Consider the following 25,456-nt stretch of genomic DNA (forward strand, 5'->3'; position numbering starts at 1 on the left):
GCTCAACTCCTCCGCCGGTATAATAAATAGCTCCAGTGCCGCCATATTCCCCCCTCTGACGCTGTAAACAAACATGCCGCCGGCCCTTCCCTCGTGGTACAGATGGCTCTCAGGGTGATCGGGCCATGTCGCCCACTCCCTTCACCCATGCTTAGCAAAACTGTCAGCAAAAATAAATAATTCATGAGCGCTCCATGATGAATAATGAAAAGGGAAACTTCATTGTTGTTTTTATTTTTACCAGACTTTCCCTTTAAGACCGTTCCCGTTGAGCAAATTCTGCTGTTTTCAGCAGCCGACACAGTCCAACTTCCTAAAAAAAAAAAGTCCTAAAATACGGTGGATCGTAGTCAACACATCGGCAATGCACATGTGGGAACGGCAACCAATATGGCCGCCATTACAGCTCCCACAGTATTTTGCCTAGTTACGGACCAATAGAAGAGTCGAGGATGTCGAAGGCCTCCTGCACCCGACCGTAGCGTTTGTTTCTTACGGTCCACAAATTTGGTCCGTAGTGAATCCGTAGCTGTCCGCAATTTTGCACGCGCCTATAAACTTCTATAGGGAGTCAGTGCAGCAATTGCGGACAGGAATAGGACACATTCTATATTTTGCGGATCTTTCCACAGCCCGGACGCAATCCGTAAAGGTGTCCGTGGGCTATAGAAGCGAATGGGTCTGCAGATTATCCGTAATTACGGATAAAACTACGGTTGTGCGCATGGGGTCTAACTGGGTATTTAGTTAGCCCTGTGGTAGCCATCTTGGTGGTCACCCAGCTTTCCCAGGAATGGATAAAACTAATAAATGACTGTAGAGAGTGATTATATTGTTATACAGCGATATTTTTGGTGCCTACTGATGGTCTCCAGTTATGCAGGATGCCCCAGACCTCCCCTCCCTCCAATGTAAACAGCAGTCTGCGGCCCGAACCCCCGCTGAGCGCATCCCATATGGGCGTCCCAATACAAACGCCCATTGTGTGTACAGTATACGCAGAGAGGAGGGTGAACCCGTCATGAACCAGCCGCCCATCAGTGTGAAAAACCTCAGCAAACACATATGTACCGGATATGGATAACTCCCATCATCTTCGGGCGTGGAAAGTTTATTTTTCGTGCTGGTATTGAATGCGACAATCCAGTTACTAAACTACAACGATACTAATGGGGCAGGGGCCGGAAAGGGCATTTACCCCTAAAATAAAAACATTATCCCTTTAAGTGACATCTTGTAAATTTCTACTCCGTCTTTGCAGGAAAGTTGGTAACATGGCTGCCATTACGGGGGTGGTCACTCAGCTTTTATGGATCTCCGACCAGCAATCCCGCCTAGAGGTATTCAGCATTACAGAAAATTCAAGGAGAAAATTTTAACTTGATGACAGCCATGTTAGTTTATACCCAGCTTTCCTAGAAACAGATGAAGAAAATTCTGAACAGAACGGTCTACAGGAAAATTGGTCTCGTAGCCCATAGCAACCAATCAGAGCTCAGCTTTCATTTCCTAAACTGCTCTGGAAAAATGAAAGCTGCACTGTGATTGGTTGCTATGGGCAACATGGACAGGAGAGATAGATAGATAGATAGATAGATAGATAGATAGATAGATAGATAGATAGATAGATAGATAGATAGATAGATAGATAGATAGATAGATAGATATGAGATAGACAGATAGATAGACAGATAGATAGATAGATAGATAGATAGATAGATAGATAGATAGATAGATAGATAGATAGATAGATAGATAGATAGATAGATAGATAGAATTGTCTCATGGGACCGGCTTGTCTACCTCAGGCAATCAGCTGTTCTCGCTGGATGAAGCCGCCGCCATCAACCACACACTCAAATAAATGGCCGTCCATGTATCGCATGGACACGCACAGTCTGCCGGGTCAATTCTGACATGTAACGGGGGTTTCCGATTGGAGGACCCCCCCCCCTCTATGACATCCATATGCCCTAGTAAAACAGGGCTTCTTCTCCCGAGATAACCTTTCAAAGTGATGCTAAACCGAATGTCTATCTAATCTCCAATTGGTGGGCAGTTACGGTCTACCGTTCTCTGTTATCAGGCATTTCAGGCAGGGGAGAGGCTTTCCGTAGGGCTCGTCATGGGGATGATTGATAATAAATCCAGAAAAATCGCTCCCCCCCATCATCACCACATTGTCTCACCCATGTCCAGTGCCGAGAACCTGTAGAAACATTTACATCCCATACGGTTCCATTAGAACATTGGTGCATATTTATAAGTTGCCGGCCTAAAGGCTAGAGTCCCTTTAATTTTGAAGGGTCCCTTTAAAGCCGGGCGGAGGTGGGGGTGAATCTGGCACCCAGACTTTGTCAGCTTGAGTCTTAACCCTTTGTGAGTCAGAGTCGCTCCGGGTCAAGTAATAAAATAACCGACATCTGCGGCAGCGACGGCGTTAAGGGGTCAAATCCACAGATGAAAAGTAAATCCAGACAGTTACGTGGCGTAACCACAAATCCAGACAAACACCCCGAGTCTGAAACCTGATCAGTTTTCCATGAGTCATGGCACATTTTCCAACAAAAAAAATAAAAATCTGGAAACTGGGAGAATGTGGGAAAGGCAGATAAGACGGGATATTTTCCTGGAAGCAGCGGACGTTGTGTTATCACTGGGCGCTGTGGACAATAAAGGATCTGTAAGGGACCGGGGCATGGCTTACGTCTGCGCTCGCTGGTACAGGAGGCTGCAACTTTCTAAACTAGACCAGACAGTCAGAAACTGCGCCAAATTTACCACAATGGCACACGCTAGAAGATAAATTTGGCGCATCTGGCTGGTGATTTTAGACACCTTTTATTTTCCTTACGCCCCCTCGTGACTGGCGTAATTTACCTCAATATTATGCGCCCAAAAATGTTCACACGCCAAGTCATTTTACGACTCCTCTTCGCTAGGCCCCTTTTTGTAGATAATTTCCGAAACGGTCTAGGATGGTACAAAAGGTGTCTGAAACACATAATAAATTTGGCGCAAGGCATGTATTTTATTTAGTAAGTCTCCACCTTTCTGAATCAATTCTTCACCACTACCAAGATCTCTGCGAACGGTCAGTGAATGGAATCATTCTTGTTTTCATCCAAAAGCTAAAAAAGAGGAAGCAAGTGGGAAATGGCAAAGGCAAAGAATAAAGTGACGGGAGACAGATGGGGGGGGGGGGGGGTACAAAGAATTTCAGCAGAGAACAGGATGAGGTTTTTGCGCAGGCAGGGCGAGAGGGAAGAAGAGATGGGGACCAGATGTTGGAGGCTGCGCACACTTTCCACAGTCGGGATTACACCAAGTCGGGCTGCATTGCATCATCTGTACATACAAGCCCACCCCGGTGACACCCGCAGGAACAGACTGATTTATTTTCCAGGTCTGCCCCAACAGGGGGTCCCCTGATCACATCCACATTCTCTTTACTCTGTGTATTGAGATCCATCCTGGCCGTGGACCAAAGGGAGACCCGGGCTCAGTGTTGACTATTTCAGCGGGGGGGGGGCGGGTGACAGGGAAAAGTACACGGCCCCTGGTGGGTAATCCGCCACTCAAAACACTGAAATTCATTTGTCTTGTAAATCTCTGCGCTTCCGATGTTTGCACAAACTAAAAACAGGCAATTTACCAAGACGAATCGCATCGTGCGGTTCTATCGGTTAAAAATGGCGACTACGAAATTTTGTAACTGGAAGAGAATTCCGTTTATGTACTAGTTTTTCCCTGGTCTAGGTCTACACCAGCAGTCACATAAGTCCTTTATTTCCATTACATTAGGACGGAGTTTACCACAATAGGGCGCCACGGTCAAACGGTGACGCATCTTTTAACGCTCAAGTCCGATATAACCCAAAACAATGGCAGGTTGCGCTGTAAAGCTAGTAACATCTCAGGGTGGCGATGTTGCAGGAGCAATACTGTCTGGCATCCCTGGGGGGCGATGTTGCTGGAGTGATACAGTCGACAGATCGGTGGCGAGGTCGATGGGTCCTTCGGATTACATATCAAAATGTTCTAATATGACATAGGCCCAAATTAATTAATTCAATTGCCCCTTGAAATGCCAGTGAGAGGGTTACAAGACGTGGGCTCCGCCCCCTTGACTTCTTAGAAACTGGCTCTTCCTATCAGAGCAGCAGTAAACGGTCATGTGACCCAGCTCCTGGCTCCGCTGAATGCCTTCGGGCGATCACAATGGAAGGGGGTCTACATAACAAACTGTCGCCATGACAGACATTTTTGGAGGGCCATTTCGAGCTAGGCTTAGGGTTTCGAGCCCACTAGACCAGCATTACTAGGGTATTTGTAAGAAGTCCTAATACTGACCCAGATATGGGGCCCCTTTAAGGATATTTATTCAGCTACCAAAACGGCTTCCTATACCGCTGGGTTATTGGTTTCTCTGGTTCCTAGTATAGTAATGGATAGGACAAGAATGGGAACCACCATATTGCCCCTCTGATCAAAAAGCAGCCATAGTCTTCCACAGCGCCCCCTTTGGATGGCATCTGAATTTTTTTTTTAATTCGAATTTCTAACACCAAGTTTGGCTGATTGAAATTTTTTATTTTTTTTAAATGAAATAATGATGTATTGAAGTGTAAAAAGTTCATGCCCCTTCACAACATGTTCAGGCAGGCAGGGAAGGGGTTAAGTTAGCCCCTAAGCCCGGTCATATCGCTGAACTAGTGTGGTTTATTTTAAGCCTTTAGGCAAGTAGACAAGTCTCGGCGTTATCCAGACTCGCTGAACGCAGAAATGTGAGCCCAGGTGTTACCTGGAAGTACAAAGAATCTCTTCATGAGACAGGAATCCATCGTCCATCCAGGAGGGAGAAGACATTCCTGCCGATGACTAGAGAGACCTAGAGGCTCACGCTTTAAAAGAATGTGAATGGCATTTGCGCTTTTTTTCTTTCTAGAAATTTCTTGGGACACAAAGCAAGTAAAGTTTATGAGGAGGTCCATTTTACTGATGGTTTTGCACCTTCCGACAACTTTTACGGAATGTCTGATCTGTGTCAAGTTTTCAACTCTAATATCTAAGGAGTTGTTATTTATGCATTTATTAGATATGTAAGTGTAGGTTCACCAAAGTTTGGTTGGTGGCACATCAAGTCCCTTAACGGGTAACCAAACTTTCAGAAAATTTTTGAATTGTCCGAAGTTTTGATCGGTGGGGGTCCGAGTACTCAGACCTCCACCGATCGCTAAAACGAAGCGGCAGAAGTGGTGGTGTGAGCCTCTTGTTTTCGGATTGGCTTTTCTCAGAAAGCCGAGGTAACGGTGTATGGACTCAATAGAAAGTCTATGGGCCCGTACACTGTAACTTCGGCTTCCCGATAAAAAAGTCGATCAGAAACAAAGCGGCTTAGCGCTCACCCGAGCGCTTCTGCCGCTTTGTTTTAGCAATTGGTGGGGGTCTCAGTGTTAGGACCCCCACCGATCAAAACTTCTGACATGTCAGAAGTTTCCTGAAAGATTAGTTACCCTTTAATATATTTGCAGTACTTTGATTTTTAATAAAACATAAAGGACTTGTGTTCTGTATGGAAATAACTATATTTTATTTTGGAATACTAGGGTTTAAATGGATTTTCTTGGCCTCCTTAGGATAGGCCATCAATATTAGATCAGTGGGGGTCTGACTCTTGGCCCCCCGATCAGCTGGTCCACTTCGTGGTTTCCCAGGCATAGCTCCGGTCATTTCATAGTGGTTGTTCCTGGTATTGCAGCTCACTACTGTTCAGTTCCATTCAATTGAATTGATGCAATACCAGGTCCAGCCACTACCAAATGTAAGGCGCTATACTTGGTAAACAATGACGCGACGCTGACCGTAGCGCCACGGTCCCTTAGTCAGTTGACCGGTGGAGGTGCCAGGTGTCTGACCCCCACCGATCTGATACCAATTCTAAAATTAGGCTATAAAGTCCCAGATATAAAAAGTGTTATGCAATAGACATGCTGCGATGCCTTATAAGGACAAATGGACATCATAGAAGGGCGACCCCTGCTCTGACCCCTTAGGCGCTAGAACTGAGAGACGCCCTGTCATCCTAGGCAAGGGTTAATGTGAAATCCCCATACGTAAAATCATGAAGCTGATTATCTGTTATCTAAACTGTGGGTTCCCCAACTGCATACTTCCTGTTGTGGACGCAGTCAACTTTTCATATATAAAACCCTTTAAAGAAACTTTAGGGAGAGAAGCCCTCTCGGATATGCCATAAATGCTTAAAATCGGAATACCCCTTTAATCCAGTATCAATGCGACCTGATATTGCTGCGGACATCACAGAAGAGTAAATAAAACTTTGACACCCCCTTTCACAATGGGACCACGGGGGCGATCAGATGATCACCCGGGTGCCGTTCCTGGCAAACACACGGCCAGCAAGGCATTTTCCCTGCAGCGGCCCCTTTAATAAGGTGGAGGACCTTTGTTGACCCAAAATCTGCAAATATAACTAGTTCCTATCTGGTTCTTGCTACTCTTGCGAAATTTCACGTTATGCTGCAGTTTTGTGCTGGGAAGAAGTGGCGGATTGTGAAATGCCGGATTAAAGGAATTTTATTATATAGATCTAAATAGGAGTAATGAACTCTATGAAGAGGACTATGACCGGGTCTCTAGGACCCCGCTGGACACAGACGCGCAGGATTTTGGCCTTGATCGGGAAATCGGTCTCTTGTGTATGGACGCTGCCAGGTCCAGCCTGCCCTAAACATCTGGAGTCCATCATATAGGAGAACCCCTCCCAACGAGGAATGACTCCACTTGGCTGCAAAGCTGGGGGTGCGACTTACAAATAAAACAATTACTGTATAGAACGCAGGCCTGGGAGACGCACGGCCAAACCACATCATTTGGGGGAGTTTCCCTTTAAATCCCCCCCAACTCTGCTTAATCATAGATAAAGAGGCCTTCTCTTCTCTCAAGCGGTTTGTGGGAAAGCTGTGTAAAAAAAATAATATGGACACTTACACAGTTCCTACAGGAGCGGTCACCCAGCTTTTCCAGACTACTGAATGGCAAATCTGCCTAGTTACATCTTTGAGGAAGATGTATAGCTGCATGCAGGGCCGGATTTAGGGGTGTGCGACCTGAATGATTCCCCTAAGCCTGGTGAAGGGGGCGCCACAGACAGCCTGGCAGACTTGCGACCATCACCAATCAAGCAGCAGAAGTTAGACATTGTATTAGATTACTTTACGTAAGGACTGTATGGCGGTATTATTGGAGCGCCGGCATGACTGGAGCGCTGGGTGGCGGCATGACTGGAGCGCTGGGTGGCGGCATGACTGGAGCGCTGGGTGGCGGCATGACTGGAGCACCGGCATTTACTTAGGCTTTGTGTAATTCTGCTACTTATGTGGCTATTTGGGCGATTATAATTAGGTACTGCATGGCATGATTACTTGTACACTGTATGACAATACACTATATTGGAAGAGGGGGCAATAAAACGTACCGCACAGAGCATGATCCAACTTAGGGCCGGACTTGGCTGCATAGCGGATTGGCCATTCAGAAGACTGGGAGAGCCAGATGACAACTTTGCCAGAACTGTAATTGTGTCTGCACTGATTGTCACCCAACTTTCCCAGAAATAGATGCAGCTAAGAAACGCCTGGTCAGTTCACGTTTCCAGCGCAGGCACTCAAGAAAATATTGCTCAGCCATACAGAAAAAAAAAAACGTGTACATTTAATTGCGACCTTTCTGATAGCGGATCATATAAGCCAGTGCATTGTATCAGGGGGTTAACAGGCAGGTCTATGGCCAGTATGGAGCGCTGCCGCACTATAGGACCCCAAACAGTAGGAGCACGGGGCCGTCCGGGGGGTAAAGTGTTAATTACGCCTGCAATCAATAGAAGACCAACTGAAAGCTGTTTCCAAGAACGTTACTGAGAGGTGCGGTATCATCTTCCACCGGCAGCGAGGGATTAAATCACAACATATTTAATCCCTGGACACGACGCTTTGACAACGCGCAGCGGGGGGGGGGTCCAGCGTTATGAATGGCGGCGGAAATCGACTGAAAAGCCAAATTGCGTCATTAATAATCCTTTTCATTGTAAGTCAAGATATTTTATGAGAAAGCTGGGTGATAACTAGTATGGCTGCCATTACAGAGGTTGTCACCCAGCTCTGCCAGGCTCCTGCAGGGCAAATCTGTTTAGTTATGCCATTCAGGAGTCTAAGAATCCTATGTGGCGACTAGTTTGGCCGTCATTACAGGGGTTGTCACCCAGCTTTTCCAGGCTCCTGAAAGTCAAATCGATTTAATTATGAAATGGGAGCTTGTATTAGACACATTTGCCATTCAGGAGTTTGAAAAAGTTAGGTAGCTACTAGTATGGCTTCCATTACAGGGGCCGTAACCCAACTTTCCCACACTTGTGGTACAAATCTGTTAAGTTATAAAACCAGTACATAACTAGAGAGATTTGCCATTCAGGAGTCTAGGAAAGCTAGGACAGGGATTGTTACCCAGCTTTCCCAGCCTCCTGCAGAAACAGTTATGGGCTGTAGCCGTACATAAACAGATACCCCATTCAGGTGTCTAGAAAAGCTAGGTAGAAATCAGTATTGCTGCCATTACTGGAGTTGTCACCCAGCTTTCCCAAACTCCTGCAGGGAAAATCGATTTAGTTATGAAACGGGAGAATATAACGTCTAGGAAAGGTAAGTAGCAACCAGTACGACTGCCATTACAGAGACGGTCACCCAGCTTTTCAAGGCTACTGAAGGTCACATCTGTTTAGTTATGAAATACGAGCATAGGATGTACCAGTACATAACTAGACAAATTTGCCCTTCAGGACTCTGGGAAAGCTGAGTGACGACCACTGGGGTAGATTCAATGGTGGGTACACTGGTTGCCACCCAGCTTTTCATGAAACAGATAAAACTAAGGAATGGATGTTTGGGTTTTTTTAAGTTTAGTTTTCCAGACGAGATCGACTGAGGGATTTTTCTTTACGTGCGACTAACTATTTAGGTGAAAATTAGGCAGATGTGATGCGGAAAGTAGATTGTGCGCACTCCCGGGCCTAAAAATATAAGATATTAGAATAAGAACCACGACTAGTGAAAGGAGGACACTACACGGATAGGATTTCCAGGAGACGCGGCGCTGGGGTTAAAGCGCCGGCTCATATTACTCTGCGATCTTCCTAGGAAACCTCAGTACTCGCCATTAATACCATCATGTAGGTAAAGCTGAGGGATAAAAAAAAACAATGAAACAGCCATTCCTGAGCTTTACTGTATATACATGCGTACAACTATATACAGTCATATCAGTGAAACCGCGTGCTGGCCCTTTAAGAAGCGGACAAGTGATGTAAGCGTGTCAGCAAATTTATGTCACTACAACCGATCTGAACTTCAGGATTTCATGTGTGTACTATTAGCAAAGTCCACGTAGGATCAAAGTGTCAAAAATAAATAAATACACAACGAGAAGCAGGTATGCTCTATATAGTTATACGAGGGGGACCTGGGGCGCAAAAAGCTTGTGCCCCCCCCCCCCCCACCTATGTGTCATTTACAGATGTCTTCTAATGTGGCTCCTTTTTTATAAAGAAATCTCTTTTCAAACTCTTTTGTGATGTCATTTATTAAGCTCTTTTCTAGCACAAGGTGATATCTAGTCAAGCAAATCCTTAAAGGGGTAGTCCACTTTGAACAAACTCTTTGGTAGAGGGGATCCATGAAAATGAGCAAATCACATGGTGTCCCTATGCTTGGGCCCCCAGCGATCAGCTTTAATCTGTGGAAAAACCTGGCAGCAAGCATTCAGTTTTCCTGCAGCGCCTCCACAGGAGAAATGAAGCATTACACAGTTCCCATTCATATCAATGTATTGTCTGTGTAATGCAGGACAGGACAGGTCCTCCAGAGCAAGAGATGCTCTTTCTCCACTCCACTTTCCCTGCAGCGCCACCACTGGGTAAAAGAAGCATTACATGATGGCCACTGGAATGAATGGGCTGTCCGTACAATGTATGGATATGTTGGGTCCTCCAGAGGAAGAGACTAACTTTATGGTTAAAGGTAAAGGGTTCTGAACTCCCACTACTAACTCAGAACTCCCTAACAGGGTCTCTGAAAATGGGTTTTTCTAAAAATTCTCCATCTCATTCTGGTCAATATCCTTGTCTAAAGGGGGCAGTATTGTACTATTAAAGATAATGAATTTGCTTGACCAATGGTTGTACGGGGTTGAAAAAGGACAACTATTCTGATCCAGATATGTACTCGGAGCAGTTGTCAATTCCCTTCCCCCACTCCTCTAAGCAGCTCATACACAGAATGTTCACTCAGCAGGGGGCGATAATGAGCACAGGAGAACGCTCCCCCAAGGGGAAAGAGAATATAAAATCTGAGCTCCATTCTGAGGCATGAAAATTTTTGTGAGTTTACCAAAACCTATTCTAGATGTTTCTCCTCGATCATAGATGGTTACATCAACGGTGACCGGAATAGCTCTTGTAACAGGTCGGTGCAGCCGTATCTGCGGATGAGAGGTACATGTTATCTACAGAATCCGAGCCAAATCCAATACGGCACAAGGTGACCCTAATTCCATGTATCAGAGTCCACAGCGGAGGCGTGGGATGGCACGATGACCCTTTGCCTGGGTTCCAGATAGAAAACAGACATGACCAGGTGATAAAATGAGTTCAGTAATTGGGGGGGATGTATCACAGGACACCCAACAAAAAAAAAAAGCGGCCCACGGGGTCTTCTCTTAGGCCACGCCATAAAGGCCTACATCGCTAAATGCCTATCAGCCCCAATAGAGGCTAAAATGTTTGCCCCCATGTAGAGCCTCATTGAACCATCTGGTCTCGGACTACATGGGTGTGTTTTTAATATGTTCTCCAAAAAGTTACCATATTCATTAAAAATGTCAAAAAATTGACAGTAACATTTCTGAGTAACTTCAACGAGGACAATACCGGCAGTGTCTACGCACAGGAGACAAAGGAGTTTTCTTAAGCTGCGGCGTAATTTTTCTTGGCATCGGTCTAGAGCGGCGCTGTCCAGTTCTTCAGCCCTTAGAGACCCCTTGAGCTGGCCGGGGATTAGGAGGGCTCACAGAAACGGTATTAATGTTGAGTCACTTTGCATATCTCCAACACAACTGGGTACAGTATGAAGTTTCCAGAAAGCCAAAACGTCCTGTGGGCCAAGCTGGATGACCTAACCAGAAAAACAAACTATGGCGGGGCCTGGAGACCATCTGAAAACGCAGCTACAAAAATGTTAACTCCTTCAGCCCTCAAAACTAGAGATCTTGTAATAAAGGGGGTTTCCTAATACAAAGATTTTTTTTTTGCTTTAAAAGATGCTCTGCAGATACAGCAGCCAAAGTGTTAAGTAATAGGGCCACACTAGTGACTTTCAATACACGTCCTTAAAGGGGTTCTCCGTTTTGGACAATCCCTACTTGTTAGAAGGATCTCTCGACAATAAGCAGATCACAAAGTGTCCCCCTGCTGGGATCCCCAGTGATCACCTGTAATCTGTGGAGAAACCTGGCAGTAAGTGTTCACGTTTCCTGCAGCGCCACCACAGGAGAAATTAAGTATTACACGGTGCCCATTTATATCAATGGGTTGTCTGTGTAATGCAGGACAGGACAGGTCCTCCAGAGAGAGAGACGCTCTTTGTACCCATTCTCCACTTTGGCCAAGAGAGGAGGACCCCCCTCTATTAGCTCTCTAATCAGGTGTATGGAAATTGTTTTTCTAAACTGGGCACCCCTTTGAAGCGACACTAAACCTACAAATTCAGAAATCCGATGTCCATCTCCTCAGTCTTCATTTGGGGACTCACTTATTGGGGTTTTACAGAGGATGATTATCGAGCAGACAAGTGTTCATATAACGCTCGTTGCTTATAATTGCCTTGTGTAAACAGAGGAACGATCAGCAGATGGACGAGCAAACACTCGATCATCTGCTGATCGTATAGTTTTCAAAAAGTGAAATATTATCGTTGTCGGCAGCACATCTTGGTGTGTAAACAGGGAGACGCGCTGCCGACATGATAAAAATGGATGAGGACGACTGATCGGAGTAGCAACCACTCGTCCCTCATCCATAGCTCAGTGTGACAGGAGCAAACGAGTGCCGATCAACAATGTCTCGTTGATCGGCGCTCGCTGCATCGGTCGCTTGTCAGCCAGTGTAAGTGGCTTATCTTGTACACGTAGATTACAGCAGTGTTTTTATTTAGAAAAATTATCATTTTTGACGGATTATGACCTATTTTAGAATTATGCTAATGAGTTTCTCAATGGACAACTGGGCGTGTTTTACTATATGGCCAAGTGGGCGTTGTGGAGAGAAGTGTATGACGCTGACCAATCAGTGACCAATCAGCGTCATACACTTCTCTCCATTCATTTACACTGCACTAGCGATATCCCTATGTGCAGCCACATAAACACACTATAACATTACTGCAGTGTCCTAACAATGAATATACATTACCTCCAGCCAGGACGTGATGTGTATTCAGGATCCTGACACTTCGCTAACACAATCCCGACACTACAACACAGCAAGCGTAATCTCGTTTTAAATGACAGTTTACAGCGTAATCTCGCGAGATTACGCTTGCTGTGTTGTAGTGTCGGGATTGTGAATACACATCACGTCCTGGCTGGAAGTAATGTATATTCATTGTCAGGACACTGCAATAACGTTATAGTGTGTGTATGTGGCTGCACATAGTGATCTAATAAGAACACTATGTGCTGTATAAATGAATGGGGAGAAGTGTGTGACGCTGATTGGTCACTGATTGGTCAGCGTCATACACTCCTCTCCACAACGCCCACTTGGCCATATCGTAAAACACCCCCAGTTGTCCATTGAGAAAGTCATTAGCATAAATCTAAAATAGGTCATAACTCTGTAAAAAAATTATCGTATTTCTAAATAAAAAACACTGCTGTGATCTACATTACAGCGCCGATCACATCATGTACAAGATAGGCCACTTGTAGTGACAGAGCCTGTTTAAGTGATGCTTTACTTGCCCGGGTTCTTTCTCCGGTAAAAAAAAAAGCCATCAACCAAAGATAAAAAAAAAATAAGCCCCGCCTCTTTCCCTACAGCTTTTGCTTCGTATGCTTTAGGACTGGAAGAAAAAAAAAAGGGACAAAATCGCCACCTCCTTCACACGCTTAGTGTTGACATCACCAAAGACTATGATATTGAGCCACCATCAGCGATAGAGTCTTGGCTATACTGCGAGGTCTCCGTAGCTAATTTCACTACTACAGACCTACTCTAGGGCCAATTTTCGAGTAATAGAAATTAACCTGAAACGCAGGAATATGAACAAGGTAGAACACTTGAGCCTCTGTGAGGTTGCCTTGGTCAGATTCGACCCCATGGGCATTAGTATTACTATAGCGCCAACGCCATCCACAGTGTTGCACATACAGCGTAAGTATAATAAATACAATACTATAACAAAGGAAGGCGAGGGGGTTACGCTCTATTCTCGTTGCAATATAACTTTCTATATGCACAGTCCATTTAAACATTTCTGCAGAGACATTGTGAGGATGGCAGAGCCGCAAGAAGAGGGACCGCAAGGCAGACGAAACGCATTCCTCAGGGAGGAGGTGAGGAGACATTTATAGAGCCAACACACCTCATCTATTGTATGCCACAAAGCCCGCTTGATTCGGCAGTGTTAACTTAAAGGCTCCTATATTTGCATTCGAAAATATAAAAAAGTATCAAGTAAATTAACACATTTATGGTCCTTTTAATCGTTGTTTCTGGCTTTTTCAAAAAGTTATGCACAAGTTTTTGACATTTTTTTTTAAATTGGCCTGCAGTAAGAGTGTGTGGCCTGAAGGGGTCACTGTTAGTGACTTAGAAGAGGACACCCAATAAAGAAGATTTTAAACCTAGACAAATGTTAACGATAAAAAAATAAAACGTACCTTCCAAATAGATATAATGCAGTACAGTCCTAAGTAACAGGACTTGTTGGAACACAGAGTGCGGAGTACATATACATGCCAGACCCCTAATTAACCCACCGAGTACTGCAAATGGCACACAGTTAATTGCCCGAGGGTGAACTGACATTTCAATTGTCTGTCACTGAACTAATCCCATTCAGTACGCCAGGGTGTCTGTACACATGGAAAATGTCAATTAAAGGGAACGCACGTGGAGACTTGCAAGTGTCGCTGACGTAAACGCTGGCAAATACAAAAGAGACCAGGCAGTTTTGTTTGCCCCTCTGGGCAGAAGCAGGATATTTATGAAGAGCCCCTTTAAGTCTAAAATAACTTTATTAAAAAAAGGACATATTGACAAAAATAACAAATATCAAACTTACTAAAAGATGGGAACCCTCAAGTTGTCCACCAAGAATGAAACGGACTACAACTCCCAATGTTTACCAACTGCTAGATCTAACGAACACCTAGTTTTTTAGATACATCGGCCCATATGGAGTACCAGTTTACACCAGTTTTTGGCGTAAACGAAGCCAAAAAGAGAGTCGCACGCAAATCGAAATTGGGGCAAATCTACGACAGCTCATAGCAGGTATGGACTTCAGTCAAAAATATGTCAAGCTTATTAAGAGACGTGCGTGCAATTTACTACAATGATTGTATAACTGACACTATCGGCGCCCGTCGAAAACCCGACGGAACCCATTAAAGTCAATAAGCTTCGTCGGGCGCCGATAGCGTCAGTCATACAATGGGACAACGCTACCGGTATTTTTGTTGTTCTGCTCCTCTGACGGGCAGTATTACAAATTCCAAGATCAATGCAAGAGGTTGGTGCCCGATATAACATGTAGAGAAGGGCCGGAGGTTCCTGACCCCGGGCCCTTTATGTACACCAAGAGTCATGTATGTAAAACACGGGTCAGAGGGGCATCAAGATACTGTGATGTGACAGGAGTTTGGCCAGTCTTCTGCCTTCAATAGACCATCAAAGTTTGTGTGGTGGGGGTCCGAACTCTGGGCTGTCCACTGATCAGCACTTGAGGGGAACTGAGCAGCATCAGCACCTTCATGGTGCTGATCGGCGGGGGTCCTAAAGGTTGGACCCCCACCGATCAATTATTGATGGCCTAAGGTTAGGCCATCAATGTTAAAGTCCCTGAAAATTCCTTTTCATATCTAGTCTGATTCGCCAATCACCATGACATTCAAAAATTGTTAAATTACATTTTTGAAAACTTCAGAAAAGAGGACGTCTCAGGGACTCAAACAAAAAACAGCCTGTACTCGTGTAATGTGGATAAGAAAACTTCCAGGTCAAACTTGGTCTGGCCCCAAAATATAAACTATGAAGAAGTGACAGGTCTTCCCGAGACAATACACCACCAGACTGTTTTGTTTTCTTCAAGGGCCGGCAGTACCAGGGTGACAGCACTCCCAGGTCTGGAGAAATGATCGCCGCATCTGGCAGCCATTAGTAATCAGCTCCATCATAGAACTCCTGAACATCTGTATTTGGTTTTACCCATCCTCCACCAGGAACGGAGATTCAAAAAGACTACAAAAAAGTTTACAAGAAGGAAATGCAGATGTCTAAGCTGAACTGTCCTTCAGGGGGTCAAGAGGATGGGAAGAGTAAACCTTTAGATTCATGAGGAAGGGATTCTACACTGGGAGAATTTACATTGGAATCTTTGATCAAAAGTTAACCAATAGAATCGTACGACTAAAAACAAAAAGTTGCATTGACCTAAAGAAAAAAAAAGTTTCATTTTCTACATTTTTACTCAGATATAAGTCACATTTTGTCCTATAATTAATATGTGGACCAGAGAGACATCCTGAGAGGACTCTGCAAAGTTTCCACCATCGTGACCCTACAAGGCCCAGCGTCCCGCGTGGGGAGTCAGAATTGGGATGAGGTGTATATTGTTGTATCCCATCTTAGGAAAGTACAAAACTCTTTTACCTTTCACCAAATAGCTGCCTGCATATACTACACAGACTGTCAAAGTTAAAAAAGCTTTAAAAAAAATTAGACAATTTTAAGTAAAACTTTCATGAATGCAACTTCCCCCTATAAGTCAGATTGGTACGTTCCGCATAGAACTCCAGCATATCAGGACTTTCTATTTCAAGGGAAAGTCCATTTGTCTTAGAGGGAGAGCAGACAATTTTTGTACACCGTTGAATGTTTGTAGGATTATATCATCGATCTGATAGGAGTAAAGAACAAATCGCGATCTTTAGACTCCGGTACAAAGACAATTCAGAGGAAAAGATTGGGCAGGATCTGACGGCCTGTCCACAAACAAAATATGACATACAAAAAAAGATAAAATTTTTTTTTTTTAATTATAAAAAAGATCCTTTAGTCATCCTCTTATCAAGTAGATATAAAATCTATTTAGATATTTTTTCGATATATTTGTTTCTGGGAGAGAGAATGACAGTCATTATGGCCACAGGGGTTCTTGTTACCCAGCTTTCCCAGACCCCTGAAAGGTAAATATGCTTCACTCACCCCTTAGATTGGTGCATTATTAGTCTAATTTACCATTCAGTTGTCTGGGAAAGTGTGATGTCAGCTGCTACACGAGTTGTGATGATGGCCATATTGGGGGTCACCCAACTTTTTGCAGGTCATGGTGAATGTAACATATACTATATATAATACGGGAAAAAAAGGAGCAATACATATAAATTCTGCAGCTCGTAGTCACTTTCAATGACTCTTTGTTGTCTGAATTGCCCTTTTACTGTAGCCCTGCCCCAAATGTGAGGGAACCAGCACCCACAGAACACTGGCCGCGCTGTATCGGGACAACAGGGTCTTTGATGGTGGGTGAAGATGAGTGGAAACCGACTGTAAGTAGATCTGCTCTGACTGAAGAACCTGGCAGCACTTTTCGGTTTTACATACATTGCTTGTGTACTTTAGTCCTAAGGAGCGTTTTCCCCTTAAAATGAAAAAAAAAACTCCAAGCGATCCTAAGGCCTCATGCACACGACCGTAGCTGGCGGCACGGACAGGCAGTGGAGTGTCACCCGCGGGCTGCCCGCAATCACGGACCGTGCACACACAGGATGCGCGTTCATTTCAATGAGCCCGGACCGCAATTGCGGACGTTACAAGGACACGTCCTATTTTTTACTGCGGTCCGGACTCCGGGAAATGCACAAACCGTGGAAACTACGATCGTGTGCATGAGGCCTTAGACATTGAGTGGTCCTACGCAGCTGATGGGTGACCACTCATGATGGCAGCCATTACAGTGCCCTTTAAAGGGCCTATGGACGTCAGAGAGGGAGGGGGGGTCTGAGCGTAGACAGAAAGCAGGACTATTTGAACGAAGGTGGGACGCAGCTTCCCGGGACGATATCAGCTTATCAAGGACGGTGTCTGAAGTCAGATCCAAGCCGATCATCTGATTGCCAAGGCGCCTTTAATTTGTCTTAAATAGACCACCCCTTTAAGGGTTCTCATCCAGCTTTCCACAGTCCCTGATTAACAAACATCTGCAGTGTTACATTCTATAGTGATGTAAAATGTCCATTCAGGGTCTGTAGAAAGCCGAGTCACCGCCTAGAATTTAAGGTCGATAAGATCTGCCACCCCACAAGTTATTATAGGAACAATTCTGTAGCGAAAACAAAAAAAAGTGAAAATCCTCCGTCCAATTTGGCTGGAGAAGCGCAACGAAAACACGCCGCAGCTGGCTTTTCTCCAGAGCAATGCAATAAGCTGGGGACAATCGTAACGCATTCCTCTGAAAATTAGGAAGAGCCAAACAAACGCAAAAAATGGAAGGTTCCCACAATGGGGGTGAGGGGGCAGAAAATGTCCAGCCCACCCGTGAGTCAGATGGAAGGATTCCGGCAGAGCTCCGTCACATTTTCCCGTGGAAGGAATGAGTACAGGATGCAGGAAACCTGACCGCTTTTCTTAAAGGGACACGGACTCTAAAGTCTATTTTGTGTCTCTCTGTGCAGTTGAATACAAGCTAGTGTCCCCTGTTATCAGCCGAAAGATCCCCCCATTGATGACTACTTTATGTCACATACGACCAGGTAGGACCCCCCCTTTATGACGTCCGTATGCCCTAATAGGGGCATATAATAGGCAAAAAATCTGTTCTGAGAAAGCTGGGTGACAGCCGATACGGTCGTCATTACAGCTTGGGTCGTCACCTGGCTTTTCTGCTGCACAACTAGGCGGATTTACTATACTGGAGGTTTTTTATGATTATATTTCACCATTTTTAGTTATATCTGATTCTGGGAAAGCCGAGTGACAACCAACATGGCCGTCATACAGCTCCAACTGGGGTTTTCACGCAGCTTTCTAAGAGTCCTGAATGGCAAGTCTGTCCACCTCCATGTCACTACATAGTGAGGTTGATCTGCCATTCGGGAAGGTGGGAAAGCTGGGTGGCAGCTGTAGATTATTAGATTCCAGGTTTGAGAATTCATGACCCTTTTATAGCCATTGGACTGAAGCGCGACCCTGACTGACCAGACGTGATAAAACAAGTACAGGCAAAAGCAACGGTCGGCAAACAAATACACGCCTGGGCCTGTAAAGACTTTGCCTGAGGGTAAGTGACCATCACAATAGAAATCCCCCATAGACGCACACTGCGGAAACGTCTCTATTCTAGGGTAAACCGAGATTCCCGGCAGTCTGCAGATGGAAAGTCACTTGAGGTGAAAGGGGGGAGAGGAATGTGCAAAATCCTTCCCACAAAGTGCGGCCATATACAGCTAAACCCGTCCCGGGCCGAAACTGCCGAAGAAAGAGCAGGCGCCCATAGCAACCAATCAAATTGCTTCTCTTATTTTCTAACCAGCACTGGAAAGATGAAAGCTGGAATCTGATTGGTTGCTATGGGCAACTGCTCATCTCTACTCACCAGCATTGATCTATAAGGCCTATAGGCTCACATACAATAATAATCTTATAATTGACAAGGAATTAATATAAGAAATAGGATTTAGGGTTAATTCACATGCTGCAGTATGAACCGCATAGAAAAAAAACGCATCCGAAAACCGCATGCGTTAATACCGAGATTTGATGTGTTTTATTGATGCAGTTGAGGTAAAAAAAAAAAAAAATATACAATTACATTGAAAAACGCACTAAATTGCCATATAACTGCACGCGGTTTTTCGATGCGAACTGCATCTCAAACCCTACGTGTCATAGGCTACATGCAAACGTACCACGGACGTTTAACACGTTCATGTGAATCAGGCCTTAAGCTGCGGATTTGCCACAGGAAAATCTGCGCTGCAAATCCGCACGTAATACACATGGTGTGCATGCGGGCCGAAGTGTCTCAGAAAACGTACCAAAACTAAATATGGCGCATTTTCCTCCCTACATACGCCAAGTCCTTGATAGCATAAAACTACCCGAGGATAATTTAGGGGAAAAAAATAATTTCTTGCTCTTTGTACGGTTTTCTGTAGAATGGAAAGACAACGTTTACAACCTGCAGCCTGTCGCGGCGACGGCAAATATCGGTCCTCGAATTGTCCTCTTCTGTCAGCTTTTCAACTGTTTCTGGGAAAGCAGGGTGACGACCAACATGGCCACCAACACAGTTTCCACAAGGGTAGTCACCCAGCTTCCTCAGACCCCAGAGCGGCGATTTATCAGTGCTTAGCTAGACAAATGGCACCTCCTTGAAACTTCTGAAATGTTCCCGTGAAGCCACATAACCAGGAAGATTTGCGATTTATTTTTCCAGGAAAGTTGGCTATCATAAGGCGGCCATATTGGTTGTCACCCAGCTTTCCCAGTATGAGATCTTCTTCAAGCAACTTAATATAATTGAAACTCTTGTAGTATGGCGATTGTTTTTCTCTCTTAAAGGGACACTAACCTGCTACCGAGACCGCACATTTCATTTTCGTCATATCATTATAACAATACACGTATACAGTACATTTATCTCTTCACTAGAGGAACTGAAGTCTGGTGTGAAGGGGCCCTTTGTCCGATATTCGCCCCCCTTCCCCCACACACTGAGATATATATTTAGCTATGTTATTATAAGGCTCTTGTTCCGCCTGGCACCGGCTCTGCAGACACGGTTATAACTACACTGCTCTTTGTGGTAAAAGAAACCAGTCATTAAATGGACGGCCTTTTTGAAAAAAAAATATTTTTTTTTAAAGGGAAACAATCTCTTGCGCATAATATTGTTCGATTGCAGACGGCCATTTTTCTAAAAAAAATGTAAAAAAAAAATACCCCCTGAATTTATATATATACTATACACTCTCCTTGGCAGGCAGATTTGTGTCATGCTCCGCCCACCCTATGCATTAGGAGCTCTACATCCAGGAACAGCTGCACAAGGTCGGGATCCCTTGTAGGATAAATAGTGGGATCCAACATCAGTAAAAAAATATAGAGAGTGGCTAACGCGACTTTGGAAAAACGAAAAATTTATTTTCGCAGTGCGGTCTTTTTAAATGGGCGCCCACTCCTTACGTGGTATACCTGGTGTCAGGCGACAGAACATCAATGGTGCCAGCAGCATCTGGTATAGTGATATTTAGTCAGCTGCATACGGAAGCCATCCCAGATCGGATTTCAAAGGGTCGGCAACACAACAGAGGCCCACAAGCCCCGTGCCCCCATATACTTAGCCAGCTCTATGATTAGTAGGAACGCCGTTATGACTGCCAGTCGACCACGGCAGCAGCAGCAATCTGGCAATAGCCTTGGCATAAATCTAGACAAGCACCCCCCACCAATGCTATGGCCTAGGGTAGCAAATGCTTTGACGGAGATAAGCGGCGCCAGTTTCCATTTACCCCAACCCACTTAGAATAGATCCAATGCAAGTAGTTGCAACCTAGCAAAGCTCCAACTTGCTGGGAGTTGTAGTATTGCCATAGGTTCAGGCCTGTCTTATCGAATACTGATCTCGAGATGACAACGAAGCCGGATAAAGACACCTGATAACAGCACGCAATAACGGTATAACAGTATCCAGGATGTTATAACACCACGTGTAGTATCCGTGTATAACCTACGTCTTAACGTGATTATTGGTCTCTTAATTAAGAATTCGCCTCTGATATAGTCGAGAAGAAAGTGCAATGTTGTCATTCTTCATAACCTGGAGAGGCCGGGGGCTCCTGGTACAAGATTGATCCTTTCCAGACATTCTGTAACTTCGCCAAGAATTCCACAGCAGTGAATTTAGTCTGTCTGAATCTCGGAGGTGAGCGGCGGACAAGCAAAGGCCTGCAGGGCTAAACAAAGCAAAGAAATACCGCACATCTGGTAATCCGGGACGTCTGGTAATCCGGCACTGGGTAATAAATAAAAAAATCCAATGCCATATTGCAAGCACGTCGCCTGACTACCTAGTTCTGGTACCGTTCTCGGGTTTGTGGACGAGTGGCAGCCACCTTTACCCAATATTTAAACAGGTTCAGGATGAGTGATGTCAGGGGGGGGGGGTCCGCACCCCACAATGTTTAAGGAACATTTTACAAGGGGTTGTCTGATCCAGACTACAGGGGTATTCCAGTTTTATTTAAATTATGTTTAATGGTTACATAACGAACAGTTATGCAACTTTCTAATTAACTTTGTGTTTACATTTTTCACCATTTTCAAGATCACAGTTTTCTGTCAGGGAATGGGAATTTTTTGGATTTATATCTAGAGGTTTAGAATATGTAAAGACTTTATGCTTCGCGCAACATAAGTTTTGTATCCAGTCTAGGCAAACCTCGGTGAGCTAAATAGATCGGTTATGTGTAACATTTGTGCTTGCTGTCAGTGAATGGAAACATTCTTGTTGGACACAATCCATACAGATTTTCAGCCTCTTGAAAATCAGAATGCTGCTATTCGCTGAATCAAGCAGAAAATTTTCTTGAAAATTGTGAGGGATGGAAACACAACCTATACTTGAAATTTGCGGAACTTTTTATTATACGATGATTACGTTTTATTACGGAAATCCTTTAAAGCGAAGGTCCATCTTCATAAACGTTGTCAGTTCCAATGCAGCTAAAATGCAAAATAAAGCAAACAGTCCTAATTAAAAAAAATCTCCTACCGCTTTGTGTCTACAGCTCCTATGCATGAACTATGTGTCTCCATGGTTACAGACTACAAACTAACCCTGTGTAGTCTGATACTGCAGTCATACTCCCTTGAATCAGTTCCATACTCCTTGCTGAGCTACCAAAAGTAGAAATAGGGGATGGATAGAAGTGAGAGTGACTGCAGAATCAGGATACGGGGTTTATGTAGTAGTTACCATAGAGACACATAGATCTGCATGGGAGCTGCATACACAAAAATGATAGATTTTTAATGAAGAAAATTCACAAAATCGCGTCATTTTTCATTTGAAATAAATTGGAACAATTAAAAATATATATGTTTTACGAAAGTGGACGTGACCTGTAAGTGACCTGTGGTCCTAATGACATATTTGCATATGTTAATGATACGCGGGGGCGCTGGTTATAGAATACAAAGAGAAACACAAATGAGGGATTTGCTGGAAAGGTCAATGTTTCATCTCGGAGCAGATAGATCGACCTTTTCAGTAAATCCTGTTTGGCAAACAGTTCTCCCGGCGGCCCATAATTACACATTGTAGGGCTTTAAATGGGAACCTCCCCTCCCCCTTCGATCAGCTGTAATCTGTGGAACCTGGTAGAAAGTGTTCAATTCTCCTGCAGCGCCTCCACAGGAGAAATGGAGTATTACATCGTTCCTATTGAAATCAATAAGTTGTACATATAATGCACGGACATGCTGGGCCCTCCAGAGCGGGAGTTCTGCAACTTTCTAATATACTTTTCAAGACCTCTGCTTTTAGTCAATGAATGGGAACATTGTATACAATCAGCTTCGGTGAGTGCCTCGATCATTCCTCTATATATAGAATGGGAACATTGTAATGCGTATCCAGAATCTGAAACCCTGTACAGACCTAACACTTATCACAGCTGGGAGTTTGCTACAATTGTATTTAGCCTTTGCAATTTCTGCCTGGACTCCAGACCGATACACAGAAGCAAACATGAATCTAAAGCTCTGTCCACATCTGCGTCGCTGATTCCGTCACATCTGACGGGAAGAACAGCTCATTACGAAGCGCTATTCTTTCCGTCACACCCGCGGACACCACGATGGCACCGGACGGACCCCATTAAGTCAATGGGGTTCATTGGGCGCCATTGGTGTCCGACGTGCGATGGATCTGGCAAAATGGCAATTTCTTTTTTTCTGCTCCTATGACGGAGCAGAACAATGGAATTGACAACGCAGGTGTGAACTCAGAGCAGTGTCCAGACTGGATACAATTGTAGCAAACCTTTAGCTGTGAGTATTAGGTCGGTAAAGATTTTCAGCAAGTTCTTATTCACTGACTGTAAACAGAGATCTTGAAAATGGTGACAGACAGAAACACAAAGTATATTAGAAATGTGCAGAACATTTTACTGGAAAGCCCGACTATGAGGTTGGATACGTGAAACACAAGTTTTAGAGTCAGCCCTGTAAACGTTCAGGGTTGCTAGGTTACGTGCCGCTGTCAAATTGTACGACCCCTCGTTTCACACTTTGCTTTTCGAGCGGTTATTACTAATGAATTATGGAATAACTTATTTACAACCTTTGAGATCTTCATGTACTCATTCTAAAATGACTTGCAATATACATTTCTGGAGTTCCCCTTTAAAATGTAATTTTACATAAAATTAGCCACAACGGCAACAATTCACGGCGCCATTTGCACCTATATCGAAGTCTATAGCCTCCCCGCTGTACCTTAGGGAAAATACTTGGTCATCACTTTATAATGATCTGGGAATGAAACCGGCAGCACAGGACCCCAAAGCCAGAGGTAAATTCAACAAAAGTAGATGAAAATGTTTTGAACTATTAAAAAACAAAATTTACCAAAATTTGCAAAAAGAGCATCGAAAAAGATTAACGGTTTCATATGTGTCACATATCCCCCCCCCCTCGACCGTGAACACAGCTGTGCTAATATGTTGGCCCCGATCCAGGTGTGGAGAGTTATAACATCTGCACACAGTGTGCCTTCCCCTTTAAGGATTTGGATGTAGAAAATGGAAACAATATATATAGATATAGAAGTCAAATAACACCCCCGAGAGCAAAAGTGAACCCCCAAAATAAATATCTACTCTATAATGAAAAGTAATATTTTAAAAAAACTGGGTGACTACCAAATCCCACCATGTCCTCTGAAGGAGCCGCATAGTATTCCACCCTCTAATTGGTGGGCAAGAATAAAATAACTTTATTGACAATTTTGTTTTCTTACCGTATTATAGAGCGAGTCGCTCTCGGCCACCTCTGACAGCTCGCTCAGTTTACGGTCCCATTGTACTACAGGGTCTCCGCTCTCCATTATCTCCATGGTCTGATAACACGAAGAGTTAATTGCAATTGGGATATGAAAAATTTAAGAATAATTGGACATGAAATCTGCAGATCTCTGCACTGAGGGAGGAAATCAGACGATCAGAGCAGTTTAAAGGGACTGCAGGGACAATAAGTTAGTTTTTGGTAATAGAGGGGTCTCCAGTATGTGGGTGGAAGGCAGTGGCAGTGTTGCTATGGAGAATTATGTGATTACAGTGGCTTCAATCCAGTGTGAGGGTCTGTAAGGTCCAGTGGGAGGTCAGGGTAATAATAGTCAGTGCACAGCAGAGAGATCCTCCTTCCTCAGCGTCCAGACTCAGACTGACAGCCTCACTCACCCACGCCCCCCTCAGGAACACAAAACACGCCCCGTCTATGTCTTAACCAATCCTCTTCCGTTATTCTCCCAGCGACTTTGCTCTCCGCCAATCAGCAAACTCTTCATGCCCCGAGGGAAAACGCAGCTGCAACTCGCTGGAATGTGGGCAGGGTTTCCTATGGTTGATAACTCCGTCAGCCAATCAGAGGACGCGGTGAGAGTTAAACTCGGTAAAGAAAGCGTGTCGAAGAGTTGACTGACGTCCCCAAAGACCAATAGGGAGGAGATGCAAGATGGCGCGTCCAATGAGATAAGGACAAGAATATCTGTGCAGCCAACACAGAGGAGGCTCCGCCCTCGCGTGTGGCTGGAAGTTCTCAGCTGATTCTTGGTGTTATTCTGAGGCCGCTTCTTATAATATGATTATCACTGGACTGATAAGGAAAGTTCTAGACTGTGATCTATAGATTATATTATTATATTGTGATAGACAAACATTCATTTTTATTAAATTTTTTTATTTTTAATCTCTATTTTCCTTTTATAGCATTTAAATGCCACATACAATATATGAATCACTTCCTATATAATGTATTCCCCCCACCCCCAATTATCCATCGTCTCGCTATAAGAAGCCTTGTAAAAAATAACATTAT

The 25,456-nt window shown here is 44.3% G+C and overlaps 1 protein-coding gene and 1 long non-coding RNA gene across 4 annotated transcripts in view; one reads left to right on the forward strand and one right to left on the reverse strand.

Annotated features, from left to right (window-relative positions):
• The window catches only part of LOC142748690 (uncharacterized), a 62,380-nt gene extending 45,510 nt beyond the window's left edge, over window positions 1-16,870 (forward strand). Inside the window, exon 3 of the long non-coding RNA XR_012882286.1 lies at window positions 16,803-16,870. This is a non-coding gene — a long non-coding RNA (uncharacterized LOC142748690). The remainder of the gene's footprint in view (window positions 1-16,802) is intronic.
• Window positions 1-24,814, reverse strand: part of CREB3L2 (cAMP responsive element binding protein 3 like 2) — a 36,053-nt gene extending 11,239 nt beyond the window's left edge. The window contains exons 1-2 of one of the 3 annotated variants that reach the window (XM_075855870.1): window positions 24,381-24,470; window positions 22,017-22,081 (exon numbers count right to left, since the gene is read on the reverse strand). Coding sequence is in view for 1 of the 3 variants with exons in the window: in XM_075855869.1 (XP_075711984.1) it covers window positions 24,381-24,476 (96 nt within the window). In the remaining 2 variants the exon portion in view is untranslated. Of the gene's footprint in view, window positions 1-1,071; window positions 1,130-22,016; window positions 22,082-24,380 lie in introns of those variants that run through there. The other 2 variants (XM_075855869.1, XM_075855871.1) reach the window with 2 other exon arrangements.
• Window positions 24,815-25,456: the final 642 nt, after the last annotated feature.

This window comes from Rhinoderma darwinii, chromosome 3 (genome assembly GCF_050947455.1).
Source record: "Rhinoderma darwinii isolate aRhiDar2 chromosome 3, aRhiDar2.hap1, whole genome shotgun sequence".
NCBI classification, from domain to species: Eukaryota; Metazoa; Chordata; class Amphibia; order Anura; family Rhinodermatidae; genus Rhinoderma; species Rhinoderma darwinii.